The sequence below is a fragment of the Pelecanus crispus genome, chromosome 6, assembly GCF_030463565.1.
Source record: "Pelecanus crispus isolate bPelCri1 chromosome 6, bPelCri1.pri, whole genome shotgun sequence".
NCBI classification, from domain to species: Eukaryota; Metazoa; Chordata; class Aves; order Pelecaniformes; family Pelecanidae; genus Pelecanus; species Pelecanus crispus.
In genome coordinates, this window is record NC_134648.1 from 62,787,554 (window position 1) to 62,803,237 (window position 15,684).

At 36.2% G+C, this 15,684-nt stretch overlaps 1 protein-coding gene across 1 annotated transcript in view; it reads right to left on the bottom strand.

The window, feature by feature from the left end:
• The window catches only part of PPP1R13B (protein phosphatase 1 regulatory subunit 13B), a 60,673-nt gene that overhangs the window by 7,937 nt on the left and 37,052 nt on the right, over window positions 1-15,684 (bottom strand). The window contains exons 5-10 of the mRNA XM_075712574.1: window positions 10,293-10,394; window positions 9,070-9,244; window positions 8,486-8,682; window positions 5,819-5,983; window positions 4,797-4,977; window positions 2,883-3,038 (exon numbers count right to left, since the gene is read on the bottom strand). Of these exons, the coding sequence (XP_075568689.1) occupies window positions 2,883-3,038; window positions 4,797-4,977; window positions 5,819-5,983; window positions 8,486-8,682; window positions 9,070-9,244; window positions 10,293-10,394 (976 nt within the window). The remainder of the gene's footprint in view (window positions 1-2,882; window positions 3,039-4,796; window positions 4,978-5,818; window positions 5,984-8,485; window positions 8,683-9,069; window positions 9,245-10,292; window positions 10,395-15,684) is intronic.

Below are 15,684 nucleotides of genomic sequence, written 5' to 3' on the forward strand. Positions count from 1 at the left end.
TCCAAATTTAAACTATGGTTACTAGATTCATTCACTCATAACAGGAATAAAAACTCATGTCAGCAATGGGGCAGAACAAAAGCATACATTCCTTTGCTGGAAGTAGCAGTTAACTTACCTTTTGTTTTTCCTCAACATACTCACCTGATTAGAATTGCCCCAGAGATATAATTTTAAAGAAATTTATGAAGTCGGCTCACAACTTCAACTCACAGTGTCAAGATACAAGTCATGGGCTTTTATCTTCATCATATGCAAAAAACCATGCACATAAACTGAGGCAATAAATCCTTAATGAAGTCCTAGATGCACTGATAAGTTACATTACTAACTGCATGAGACTAGTTTCTGCTCTCTAAGTAAGCAAGAGAGCTTAAGTAGCTTGATAATTAGGTCTGGTTTATAGTAACTAAATAGATCACTGGTTAGATCCTAAGGCTTTGATTTGCCTTTAAAAGATTAAACTTCATGTTTCTCTTACTGTAAGGAGACCAGAGATCATTTCTCCTTCCCTATTGCCTGTAATTATCTCAGTGGAGCACTCAGCATCAGTAAAGATGACATGCAACATGTAACTCACTTTACTAGAGGATAACAACTAAAACGGAGGGGGGTTTGTACGTGTGTGGAGATTTACTGAGATTTCTGGACTCCACAGGAAGATGACATCAAATGAAAATCAGGTATTTAATGGCAAATTTACCCATTTCATTTCAGTTTTAAGCCCCTAGAAAACAGAATCAGCAAGGCTATTTCTAGAATTCTTTGCCATCCTTGCCTAGACTATAGCAGATAGTCTAGGAATAAGCTGCATAAATTCCAATTACAGTGAATTTAACATCACCACTCTACTTTCTATCCTTAAGCCTTATCCTCTTATTGAGTATCCCTTTTCTCCCTCCCCCCCCCGAAATGATAAAGTGAAGATTTGACAATTACCACCCAGTGTTTTCACTGTATGAGTGGAAATTCACTCTATTTGCTCATAAACCTATTTATAGGCTTGTTAAAATCGTATCACTTCTAAGTGAGAAAAAAAGCTATACCTCTGCATTTAAGCTACCACACTAATTATTTTTTAATTATATGTGCAGACCATTCCTTAATATTTACACACACTATATTGTATTAAACTTTCAAATTCAGATCAACTGTGTTTGAATTCTGAGAGATAATTACTTTGGAATAAGACTATTTTTGTGGTTGGTCATTTAAATAGGGTTAACACTTGCATATTTTTACACTGAGAATATAGCATATAGTCCAGAAATCACTTTTCAGACTTGCAAACTGCCAGGAAATGAAGTAATGAGGCCCAGCTTTAGTACTGGCAACATCCAAGAACTGGACATGCTGGGGGTTTTTGTTTGGTTTTGGTTTTAATCAGCTGCTTATCAAGAGCAAGGCCAAAAAAGATGACTGTCTAAATGCTTTGACCCTAAATAATGGCAAATTTTCCACGTATGCACTGGATTAACATTTACTGTACAAAATACACAGGATGTTCCATAACTCCAGTAAGGTTATGGTTCAGTAAAACTTTTGTTTTGAAGATCAGTAAAAGGTGTTGTAACTGATTCACGCTAAACATGAAAGCATCTTTAGCCATAAGTTTAGCTATTAAGAAAGCACTTATGGAAACAACAGCAAAAATCCCAAAGAATTTCACTATCTTACCTGCAAATACAGGCCCACACTCTTCCATTAGAAAGACAGTTATACAAAAACTTTTTGTAATCCTTCAAATTCCAGATATTAGGATGTTCATCCCCAAATTCTGAGGTAACAGACTGGAAGTAAATTCAGACTCTTTCCCCTCTCTCTAATGTCTCTGTTTCATTCTACTTAGATAAACATGAGAATGTAACTGTTCCCACCGTCATGTCCTTCATATTACAATCTGGCAGACTCGCCAACTACCATGCATTATTTGAGTGCACCTCTCGCGTACTCCCACAGCCCAAGATGAATCTCAGGCACTTAATTAAGCTGCTATTGCAATCTGCAACTGCAGCGTATGGCGCCAGAGGCTGTGCGATAGGTGCTACGAGGAGGCAACCAAACAGCGTCTGCCTTCTGCTATCTTTGGTTAGACTGAACAGGTCCCAGACTCTTGCCCATCTGATGGCAACGCCCTTCTGACAAGCCCTCACTAGCTCCTGCTCTCAGCCACCCCACAGCCATTTCAACCAACTGGCTTCATGTTCTCCTCCAAATGTAGCCTCTTGTCTGCCACTTGTGAGACTACCTAACACCCAGCATATTTCAACTCCCACCAGTCCATTTTGTATTTACATAAATAAGACAGTCACATGCAGACACAAAAGGTGTGTGTTTTCTCTGATTTTACCTAAAAATTTTTGTAGGTCTGGATCCAGGTTACTTATTATAGCAACTGAAGTGCTGTAATGCAAACCATATATAACATTTTTGTCCAACGGAAGTCAGCAAGATTCTTGCTATTGACTTGGACAGAGTGAGCTTTTATCCCAGCCACCATGGAAACTCAAAGTTTCCCACAAAGTAACTCAAGCTAAACCTGTATGTAATACATCTATCGAATCTGAGATATACTAAAACATGCTTTGGTGATTACCATGAATTTTCTAATAACAATTAGAAAATTTCAAGGTTTTTTAATGAAGAAAACTCATCCCTAGTATACTACTCCAGTACTCCAGGGATGAATTTGCTGCAACACTGTTTCCTTCAAAGATGAAAAGCAACGTCTCAACAATTTTACATTTCAACAGCATCTTCTACATGCCAGACCACAACACAAGTTCTAAAGATGCTGTTTAATATGCATCTGTATGCAAGAGCTCAGATGACCATATTAAAAACTGAGTTCTTAGCTAGCCAGAGATCTTCCACGGACTCACAGTGCTGGGTGTCAAAGAGAGTAGGTGCCAGGCGGATGACATTGTGAACAGCAGACTGCAGAGAAGTGGGAGGTGACAGAATAGGATCCACTATTATGTCTAAATCAGAAACCTTCCAGGTGTCTGGAGATTTTTTCACACACCCACAGTCTGTCTCTACCGGACACACCAAGGCAGATCCAGTTACACAGAAAAAGAAAGAAAAAAAGTGGTGGGAAAATTATAACAATGACAATGGAGACATTAGAACAGGAACACTCATATAATGAGAAATAAAAGCATGACAGTTGAAAAAAAAATAAAATCTCAATTTCTTTTCTTCCTGGGAGTATGTAAGCTTCTCCTTACATAAATCTATCTTATAGGACTTTACTTATAGGACTTTATTCAAGTACATTCAGAGTAATAAACACAAAGTCAGTCCTAAGGTAGAATAATTACTTTTATAAAATCAAAAAGTTATCATTCAGATATCTTGTAACCTCCTGAGATAGGTCTAGAAGCAGGTATGTGTATCTTCTGAGGTTGATATTTACAAAACAGTGAATTATTTTTGGTTGGTGAACTTAAAAGTTATGACCTGTACTTTCCCATATGTGGAAGAGGAATCCACATGTCTGAAAACAAAACTGTTGCAAATCTGTCACTTCACCCTGCAATTAAGTCATTCCATATTCTTAAGACTTTTCCATAAAACCACAGTGATGGGGTTTGTACAGCCTTTGAATTACACTAAGGGTATTGTTAGATCACCTATATCAATGGAAAAGACTCGGGTTTTTTCAACTTCTGTTTGGACAGTTTCACTTCCTGACCTTAGGGTTTTGAGGGGGGGCATTTCTATCATTCTTTCCTGCAGAGATGTTCAGACTGTCCTCCCTCCATCTCTTCCTCCCCATTTGGAAGCATGCTGCAAACTTTGCTGGAGTATTCAGTTTTAAGTATTGGAACGTATGTGAGTATCACAGAAGCTCTGCTCTAGTGGTCATCGCTTATCCCATTTTAGATGTGTCTCCTAGGAGACCAGGTAAACTAAGTCCTGTGGTTAGACCCATGGGATTGTGCATTTTTATTTGTATTATATGCATTTTCCTAGCTAACCATTTCTTAAGAATTCTGTTTTTGCTAAGATGTGAGCAGAGAGGTGAGCTTTGCCAGAATGAGAACTTAAGGCACAAATGTCATGACCTGTTTCCTTCAGTACCCAATGTAAATGAAAAAAAAAAAAAAAATTCTATTTTATAATGTAGATGGCATTATTACTTATGGGAGACATAGGAGCCAATTTTGGATCTCAAGTTCTGGGGAGTACTCTGGAGGGGCAGCTCCTTCACTAATGAAGGCAGAAACAAGTAAACAGCATCAATACTAAGGTTATTCCATTTCAGAAATGCTTCAAGCACCACAAATTCTCACATCTCAGTTGGAGCAAAAACCTCCCATAGTTTTATTCTATTTTCCTATTTAGCCTCCTTCTGAGAAGTAGTATTATTTTTACTTGTTCACTAGCTTTGTTTTACTTGACAAAAAGCAACATACTGTAAAGAGTTGTTTATAATATTGTTTGCCACAAAGTTGATTTCATTATTATATTCAAATACACAAACTAATTGAAAAGCAATTAAAGACAGAACATCGAATCTGTGAAGGAACATGTGCTCCTTTTAGTGGTGCACCAGCTAGTAAAATTTCAAGGAAAACAGTCAGTCTCCTAAGAAAAATTCATGGAAAGAGGCAAAAATGCTGCATTTCAAATGATTAATGTCCAATTCACAGAGTAGTATCAAGACATCTAAAACTTGCCTCTTCCACTACAGAGATTATGCCAACACTGGGTCTCCTAAGATTACTTCTTTTCTTTATTACTTCTTTCCAAACCATGTGTATTAATAAACACCACACTTAAGTGCTTACCAGATTTTGATCTTCCGTGTGTTGAGCTAGAAGCAATGGTGAGAGACTGTGGTTTAACTGGATCTACTGGTACAGCATAAGTACCAGCACTTGGAACTTGGATGTAAGGTCCTACTGCTGCCACCCTTCCTGAAGCACTCAGGGATGACTGAGGTGATGAAGTTCCATTAATACGATTCAACTAAAAAAATCAGGCAAATTGAAATGTGAACTTTCATTTAATCTAAGCATTTGTGCACAAACAGGAGGTCTAAATTTAATTACCTAGAACCATGCCCAGTAGCTAAGAAATCTTAATAACTATGTTACCATACGCCATGCTTCCACCTCCCCCCACCCCCCAAAAAAAAGTAGTAGAAAGTACAAACTTTATTCCCTAAAATCAACACCTCAAAAATTAAATTTCTCAGCCACAGCACATACATTTCTTGTAGAAACCTTTATCTGTATAAGGTCTCTTTCGTTGTGCCTTTCTTAGGCAAATGGGCTAAAATGAATTCTTAAATGGTCAAATATGTTTTGATTTTTTTTAAAGCAATACCTCCAGCTAGGAATACGTATGGGAATCCAGAACTGATCTCTCTAGTCCTTAGACAAGTGGTCTACTGTGCAACTTCTTTTCAAAGTTCCAGACAACTATTAAGACTAACTTTAGCACACCATTTACATTTTTATCAATTTTCCATATTGAAAGATGAATATTTTATAAAAGCCAAACTTTTTATGATTTCATGCTTTAAAACACATCCCATAATCTCACTTTCCTTCCTAGAAATATAAACTACTATAATTTTTAATATAGTATGATCTGTGCCATAAAGAAAAGTAACAGGAAACACATTCTGTCCAACAGTTTTCTGATATCTATTCAAAACCATAAAATAGTTTGAAGAAGCCTGGGACTTTTAAAACAGGTTCTTTACATGTAGTTGTATTACTCAGCTGGGAAAAAGTGAGATTCTATGTAGTTTTTATGGGCTCTTGATAAACTAAAGTGTGGCCCTTTTAACAGTTTATCTTACAGGAATGTTTTCTTTTTGACGTGCCTCAACTTTTTTCTTGTATAGTCGTTCACGCAGCTCATTGATTCGCTTGTCCATCATAGCCACCTCCATATTACGTTTGTTTAAGAGTTCTTTCTGCTGCTGAAGCTTGGAGTTCTGCTCCTGGTTAAGCCTGTTACGAATCTTCAAAGGGAAAAAAAAAAGGGGGGGGGGGGGGGGGGGGGGCAAAACAAAACACACTTGTTAGGACAGTTGCTTCATTTTCTCTGTTATCGAGTTGTTTTTTAATATCATGTTAAAAAACCCAAAGCAACTATGTTCTGACGTATCTAATGTTATGCTTCCACGCAGCCTGTCAAATTAGCATTTGCAACCATGAACAACTCTTAAAGAAAGCAGCAAAAGAATGTCCTAATAAACTAGTGGATACCTATTAAATACACATAGACTGCATCCCATTTATAGCAAATGGATTGAAGAACTAGGCATAAAGACATTTCAGAACTGAATTACACCATGAAAAATTACGTCACAGAAAATGTTTGTTAAAAGTTATGTTTAAGCACCAAGCAGTTTGAATATCATGAAAACTAAGTGATATAAAACTTGAAACAGAAATTATGCTATTGGTCCTGTTTCCAGTTCCACATGAAATTTCTTGATGTCTGGACGGGAGGTTAACTGAACTGCTAGTGCAGGGCCCAGGCACAGATTTTCCTCTCTATGTGAGGATTAAACTGAAACCCTTACAACAGGTTTCCAGTAAGATTAGGGGATGGATTACCTTTGTGGTTTAAATCAACTGAGACAGTCTTTATAATTACTCCTCTTGCTGTCCCATTGGCATTTTTTCATACCTTCAATAACTCTGACAGTATTGTATCACTGTTCCAATTTTCACGGTAATGTTACATGCCAAAAAAAACCTGAGGCAAATTTAAGTCTTGATAATGATGTATGGGATCATTGTGAAGCACAAGAGAGAAATCTTAATCTATTGAGTATCTTTGCACTTAGAAATACACGAAAGGTAGATCTAGTTGAAGATATCCCTGCTTACTGCAGGGGGGGTTGGATGAGATGACCTTTAAAAGTCCCTTCCAACCCAAACTAGTCTATGATTCCATTTTATGATTCTATATGCCTTGTATAAATGGAGAAAGGGGAAAAAGAGGGAAAAAGGATCCTTATTCCTAATTAATAAAAAAATGTGATTAATTTGTATGTTGTATTTGCTCGTGTAAAGAAATGAGTGAAATTGATTTTGAAATTTAAATTAATTTTGAAATATTAAATATATATTAGAGCTGTTGCCTTGCTCACAATAAAGTGCATGAGTAAATAAAAAAAGCCCTCAAATCCTGGCACATTGGCACACAATTAAGTATTCCATAACTTTTAAACATAAAAACTTGACAAAATTTCAATGTAAATGTTATATTTAGTTACTGTTGCAAGAACTACACTTTAGACGCAGCAGTCGTCTTGGAGGAAGATATATGATAGTGATACAGGGAATACTGTGTGAACGAAGCTGGTGAAGGGTCTAGAGAACAAGTCTCATGAGGAGCGGCTGAGGGAACTGGGATTGTTTAGCCTGGAGAAGAGGAGGCTGAGGGGTGACCTTATCGCTCTCTACAACTACCTGAAAGGAGGTTTTAGCAAGGTGGATGTTGCTCTCTTCTCCCAAGTAGTCAGCGATAGGACGAGAGGAAATGGCCTCAAGCTGCATCAGGGGAGGTTTAGATTGGATATTAGGAAAAATTTCTTCACAGAGAGAGTGGTCAAGCATTGGAACAGGCTGCCCAGAGAGGTGGTGGAGTCACCATCCCTGGAGGTGTTCAAAAAATGGGTAGACATGGCACTTCGGGACATGGTTTAGTAGGCATGGTGGTGTTGGGTTGATGGTTGGACTGATGATCTTAGAGGTCCTTTCCAACCTTAATGATTCCTAGTTTTACTTTCATTAAAAAATAAGCCAGCCACCAAGCCAGGAAACATGAAATTAATTATTACTCTACCCTTAATTGGTTAGTGGTGGACTTGGTTAGGTTAATCGTTGGACTGGATGATCTTAAAAGTCTTTTCCAACCTAAACGGTTCTATGATTCTGTAATATACCGCAGCTATAGTGCACTATATAGTGCAGTGCATACAGTGCAGCTTATATTTTTGATGATTCTGTTAAAATGTGTTATTTAATTCCTATGTATTTTGTTTATTTACACAAGACATTATAGCTATATTTTCACAATATATTTTAAATACAATTTTCTTCACTGTCCTGTCTCCAAGTTAAGCTGACATCTAAGTAAGCTTGCTACACCCAGTTCTTTTCAAAATAGAGAAGTACTGCAATGAATTTTCTTTTTTTTTTTTTAAAGAGAGATTAAAACAAATACCAGATTATGTCAACATTCAGTATTAGGGGCTGAGAAATGCCCTTCAGACCACTTGCACGCTTTATATCATCATGTGTACGAGCAACAACAAAAATAGGTTTTAAAGCTAATGAAATTCTGTTTTAAAGAGAGTTATATGCTAACTACACCCTTACACATTAACAGGATTCCAATACACCAGTTTTATAAGATGTCACAGAACTAAATGGGCACCTGTAAGAGCAGTAATACACGTTTTTAATATCTATAGCTATCATCCAAATAGCATCTCTCTACTACTTACCTGTAGCTCTTGATACAACTTTTTTAATTCTACTGCTGCAGGTCCCGTCATTTGTCCATTGTAAGACTGAAACCCATTCAGTTTGCCTTTTCTTAAATCCTCCAGTTGCTGAGTAAGTTGATCCACTTTTAACACTGCAGCCTGTAGCTCCTGCTGCTTTTCCTGGAACATGGCACTTATATGCTCAATTTCAGTTGCTAAAATTAACAAGACAAAAATAACAAAAAAGAATTAAGTAAAGCAGAATTTGTATTTATCAATACCTGTAGAATTAAAAAATTAACAACACACTAGTTTTAAATCTAGTATATGCATGCATATGTATGTGTTGGGAATTTGCTAACAGTCATAATATTTCCTAATAGTTATAGAACAGATTTATTCTGACTTTATCCCTGGCTATATAAAACAAAAAGTTACGTCATATACAAATTTCATAGAAACACATGACCCTCTGTAAGACAAAAAACATTCTATCTGAAATCCTGCTTCAATGTTATATTGACTAGCAAGATAGCATTATTTGCTAGTCATGCAGTGAATAGTAAATTAAATTAAATAAATTACTTAAAAATTCCACATACATAGATTGCCATTCATGATCTTGCTGTAGTCCACTTGTCCTCTCATGGCACGGATTTTTTTCAGCTTTGTCTCCTGGGTTTCAACACGTTCTTTAAGTTTTTGAAGCTTTTCATTTTCAGAAACAGACTGCTGCTGACGACGTTCTTGCTGCTTCAGGTAACGCAAACGTTGTTCCTGACAAAATGAGGTTTTAGACAAAAGGTACCTGTTACCCATTTATTTAAAAAAAAGTTAACTTAGAAAAACCCATCACTACTATCAGTGGTTTTTTTTATTTCCAGAAATCAGAAAAAGTTGCATCTAGTTAAAATATGTATCAGTCCTCCTAGAAAAACCCTTAAGATTAATTGAACAAGTTTGTTTTAGAGCAGAGAGTCAAGATTTTTTTACCAAATATCAAATTTACATATATGTGCAAATACAACCCTAACCTGAACACTCATTCAAACACATCTATGAAGCTTCCTCTGGCATTTGTTTTCTGCAACTATTAACACTTTTCCTGCTGTTGCAAAATGAACTTCCAACACTGTTATTCAGCTTCCCAGAAAAGAGAAAATATGTCCAACAGACCATTTTAAACAAGCTGACCTACTGGAAGATAATGTTCCGGTTCTAAATAACAGTGCTTCTGCCAGGCACACAAGGAAAATGTTTCTTTTTCTACATTATTGCCATCAAAAAAGAACAACAGAATTGATAGGTTGATTCCTAAATACTCCAAGCATCCAATGCATATTGTATATTATAACACCTACAACAATGTCAAAAACATTAAACCCGCTCCCCGCTCTGAAAACACAGTTAGATTCTTACATCTCAGAGACTTTAGAAATGTCATAGATGAATATATACGAAGTGAGCATATTCTCATCTCACACCGCTATTGCTATGCCGGAGTGAATGAGCTACTGAAGATGAGCGTAGAGTCAAGCCTGGTCTATCACACATCATGAAGTGGGCCTCACAAGAGACAAATAAAGCCTAGCAATATTTTTATAAAGTCACATAACTTGCCTTGACATAGATTGTTACAGTATCATTTACACCAAAATGTTTTATATTGCCTAGGTTAAGATTAACTTGGTAAAACAATGGACTTCTCAAGCTCTTTCTTGAGCTGATCTAGAATGGATTTGCATGTTTTTCTGCATCCATGAAACTTATGTTTGCATATATTGAAGGAAATGTGTATTTATTATGATCTGTATAGAATTATTACCTTAGCAACCAACATTTGCTGTTGGTTTTCAATCTGCTGCTGTTGTCGGGCAGCCATATCTTGAAGTTCAGAAAGAGTGAGTTCAACACGTGGATTTCCAACCTGCAGAACACAAAACGTTACATTAATGTGTTGACGTATATTAAGTGTTCTGACTATAGAAGCTAAACCCCCACTCCTCAGAGGAAGGCTAAAACCTCCTCCCCAGTCCTCAGAGGAAGTATAATGATAGATACCTATGAAAGAGTAAGGAACCTCAGAGCAGAAAGAAAGGACACAGACTGTGCACGTACCAGGCACAGAAAAAGCAAGAAGTGGAAAAGCAGATGAAAGAGGAAAACACTAAGAGACAAAACAAACAAGAGAAAAAAGCCCTTATACTATGTTTAACACTGCTCTGTTAAGAAGTTCCGTAGAATTGGTACAGAGTACTGGTATGGCACATGTGATAACAAACATGCAAGTAGGTATTTTAAGCAGTAATTGGAATCTGAAGCTTCTTTCCTTTCTTAACACTTTCAGTGTAACTGCCTTGGCAGCTTTAACTGGTGGTTAGCATTATGTACCTAGCGCAGGACAAGACCACACAAGAACCCTTACATCACAGCTTAGATAAAGGCTGTCACTAAGCTCACATCCAAAGATGGTGAAATTTCCTGGCAGACTGCAGCATTTAAAGTAAGAATCTGTGAAAACCAGTCTGTACAAAGTGAAGCAAAGTGAAGTTGATCCCCTTTGGATAAGTAAGTGGCTACTACTGAGCAAACTTTGAATGAAAAGACAAGATATTAGTGGGGCTTTATCACTCCTTTTGCATTCCAAAACTAACAAATCAATTACAAATTTGGGATAGAGATGCAATTACTGAAAATTATTCAAAATTTGTATGATGCTGTGACAATGTGTGAGACCAAATATTATGTGTTTTTAAAAATGATTGCATTGTTTCAGTATATTCATAGTTCTATCAACAAATATAATTTAAATCTCTACATTAAATTACTTCAATTCAACCACGTTTTTTACTATGCAATCATGAGAGAGAGTACAGTGTAACACTACAAATTCCAGAAGCTGACACTAGCCCAATAGCTGCTTTGCTACTCAGAAAACCAAAACCCACAACCTTAGAATTCCACGGTTCAACCACAACTTTAGAATACCAGCCTTTGAAAAATCATACTGGAAAGCCAGAAAGTTCAGCATAGCCCAAGACTGTTTCAAGGTATTTACATGTAATTCAGTCAATTTATTGGATCAATTTAAAAGCCGAATTACTGCCTTGTAACAATTCAATTAAAAAAATGTAGTATTCTGACCAAACTACATGACTACACTATTAGTAGAAACAAATTAAAATTCCATCATTTCCTATCCCCAACAGAGTCAATACTGCTGAAAAAGAAGAGAGAATTAAATATTTTGGATGTATTGATAAAAACCCCTCTGTTTCAAATTAATGATTACAAACTGGAATGAGATCTAAATGTTTTATTACAGACACGCTGAAAAAAAGAAAGGAAGAAAAAAAAGAAAAAACCCCAAACACATCCCCACCCCAATCAACCAAGCATCAGATTGTGGATCTGATCAAACCTGATCCCAAAGGAAAGCTGATTTAGCTGCTCTGCTTTTCTGGGCTCACCCTACTGACTTCCAATGCAGTTCTGCAGTGATCTTGTCTGACAACATGTCCCCTGCAATACTTGTACTTCACTCTACGAAAAGTAAAATACTCCTTTAACATCTTGTTGATACTGAAGTATCTCAGCCACTTTGAATGGCTTGTTTCATATTCCTGTATCAAACTCCTACTTAAGTAAGTGTCAGGTCTCCAATCAATGCATAATACAGAACTGTTTCTTTAAGCTTCAGTCAGGAAAGGAAAATAATATTTATTTTAAAATAACTGATTTCTCCTTTTTTTTTTTTCTCCTTTCCCCCTCCTTGAATGCTAATTAATATTTCATGTTTCTGCACACAATTTCAGGTAAGATATGCACAAGGTCAGTCACTAAAATGAGCCAGATGTGGAAAACTAACTTTTAAAGTTGCCGTATCTTAGACGCATAATACAGACATGTCAGACTAAAATTTCTAGAGGAAGTTATTGTCCCTTTTTGAACTTTTCCTACTGAATAAACTAGGGAGTAAAATTTATAATTCTTAGTGGATACTAGAACTGAAATTCCTCTTACTAGCCAACAATAATGAAAACTATTTATGGTAGAGAAGTGATTAAAAAAAATTTGTGTGTTCATTTACAGTTATAGCTGCATAGAATAGTGGAACTAGAACAAAAGGTAAAATCCACCCAAAACACTAATTCTCTATTTCAACACTTTGTTAGTGAGCACAGTAATTAAAAAAAAAAAAAAGACTGAACTTAGTAGCGTGCACTTTTTTTATTAGCATGACTTATGACAGACAAGAGCCCTTCACAATATTCTTTAAGGCCAAATAACTTGTATGCACTTGTGGCCACCAGCGAATAAATCAGAGAGACATTTTATTATTAATTACAGACTGAAAGGCACTAATTGGGTAAGAAAGTAAGGAAGCTTTTCCAAGTGCCATCCACAAACCAAAATATGCTCACTTGAGACAAGAAAATAACATAGAAAAACCAGATGCTGCTCCCAGAACATGTTCAGGCTCTGCTGACTTCCTTTGGCATGACCTTCTGCCAGAAAAACTTAAACCTCTACATCTGCTTCTGCTGGACTCTGTAGGTAATTCTTAAAAGGGCCTCAGAATGGCTTGAAGGCTTCCCTCTGGATAACTGATTTTAAAAGTAAAAGTGTGGGGGGGTGGTGTTTGAATTGATATTTTCTCAATATGCTCCGTTTCAAAAATATACAACTTGCATCAGACTATGATTCTATGCAAAGTCTTCCCAGTGCTTCCTTCCTTTCTGCTTTGATCATCAGTTCAAGTTAACAACATTGATAGCTCTTTCTATTTCCAGTAGTAATTTTAAGTATAACACTGTCCAGGAAACACAGAGATGTTTTTTCTGCTAAGAAATCTTGTTAAAAATATATCCAGACTCAAAAAGTGGTATCTGTATAGGGGTTGTGCATATTTAAAAAAAAACAAAAAGCCATTTCACCAAGTGAAAATTACAGGTTTTCTAAATGGAAAATGTAACCTGGAATGCCCAATGACAGTAAGAAACAGGTTTGTAAAAGCAACAGAAACAAAAAACCAGTTTGATACAAAAGCTCAGAATTTCTACTGCTTTAAATAAGCATATTTGGAAGTATATCTTATAATGCCTGAAAAAAATACTGCATTATTTTGTATTATGTAAAATATAGAAGATTAATCATAAGATGAATGCAAATATTAGCTTCTCCTTGAAGAAGCTATTAACTATTGTAAAATGTTCCACTTACAAAGTGTAATGTCTAAAAGCCTTTTATACATGGCAAAGCACAAGAACATGGGAAAGTGATAATTAACCATTTAAATATAAACGCTCTAGAGAAATCTTTTAACGTTCACCTCACTGAATACCAGTAAGTGTCCCCGTCACTTAAAATAACTACACTATACTTAGGAAAGAAAAGGAGAGGCAACGGAGGAAACAAAGTTTTAAACCTGTAACTTCACTCGCAGTTTGCTCCTTTTCATCCACATGGCAAAACCAGTAAACAGACCAAGTGGAATTCCTCTTCGACATCAAATCAATTATTTTCAGATAGACTGTTGCTGATTTCAGGTCTCCAAAACAGGACAGTATCACTTGTGAAACAGCATTAAAACCACTGAATCTTTCTCTTGCCGAAATCTAGTTGAATCAATTCATTTGGAGCATTTCCTATTAGTTGAGTCTGCTTGTAGTAATCTGTATGCAACTACCACCACTGAAAAAAGTCAGTCTCGGTCCTTCTTCAGAACCTCAGGTTATGCAAGGCAAAGAGAGTGCTACATTTTCTCAGTTCTTTAATGAGGTTGTTGGTTTCTCGGATTCTTAAGTCGCTGCTGTTCATACTAGTTATTAACAATGTCACCCATGAAGTCACTCACCTCTCATAACAAACACGAGCCTATCACATGTAAGGTCCAGACCTCCTCCTTTCTCCTGCAGCAAGAGAAACCTACCTCCTGCAGAACTGCCTTCTGAAGGAGGCACTAAGAAGCCACTACAAATATCTACTCCTCCAGATTCCACAGATTCATTTGCTACGTGGTGATACATCAAAGCAGACAGTTTTGCTGAATTGTAAATTTCTTTTCATTGATTCACTGAAGCATTTACACAGAGATGAACTCCTCAATAAAATGCTATAGAACAAACACTGCATTATTAGGGACTAAGGAAGTATTATGTATGTCTCATACAAACAAGAATACTTTACACCTATATTCCCTAATTTCTTAATATTGACAAGAATCTTTAAAAAAAATTGTATTTATTTGTTTAGCATGCACTTTAAAAGGTCATGATGAGAGACTGAATTTGTAATGAACTGGAGTTTCAGCTTCTGACATTACCCTCCTACTACAGACTAATATTTTACCATTTGATGATTAATATTTTTGAGACAGGGGAGATGAATGGTACAGTAGTAATTAAATAGTTTGGGAACCAGTTTACAAGCTGCCTCAAAACAAGTCATACCCTAGGCATTTAATTAAGAAAAGGAACCTCCTTTAATATTTAATTCTACACATTAGTCCTGTCACTCTGAAAATTCATTTTCTTGCTCCTCCTTCCTTTCTGTCTACTCTCACACTATGCTGTTCTGTCTATCATCAAAAAGTCCTCAGTCTACATGCTTCTGAGGTATTATGAAATGGCTTACTCATTGGCAACCCAAAATAGTAAATGAAAAATTGCACCTCAACTCAAAATACTTTACTCCCATCAGAAAACTTTAAAGAGGAATCTAATTATGTCAACATTAAAATAAAAAAACCATGAGACTAATCTTTTGAAATAGATTATTTTTTAAAAGATGATAATTAGGATGTGGTTTGATTTTATACATTCCTTTGCCTCCATGTCTAAGCCATGAAGATACTTATTTTGGATCACTTTCTAAGTTTGCACTAGTAAGAACAGAGAGTTACTCTGAAAATAGTAATGAAACATATACCAGACCCACACCTGAGACTGTTATGATTTCAGAAGTAAGAGCTTTAAAGGAAAACAACAAATATTCAACAACTTTTCAGGCCACCATAATGACTGGCAATCTCATTATTAGGTTCAGCAATGCCTAGCCACTCACATAGCCAGTGTAAAACATAATGTAACCAATTAATTGAAAAAGAAAACCAGAGCAGTACAAGAATTTACCAATCATTTCCTGCACGCTATCTCTTCAGATCTTTTTCTAGGTCTGCAAGAGCCACTATGTCATTAACTTCCCTTATCTATTCC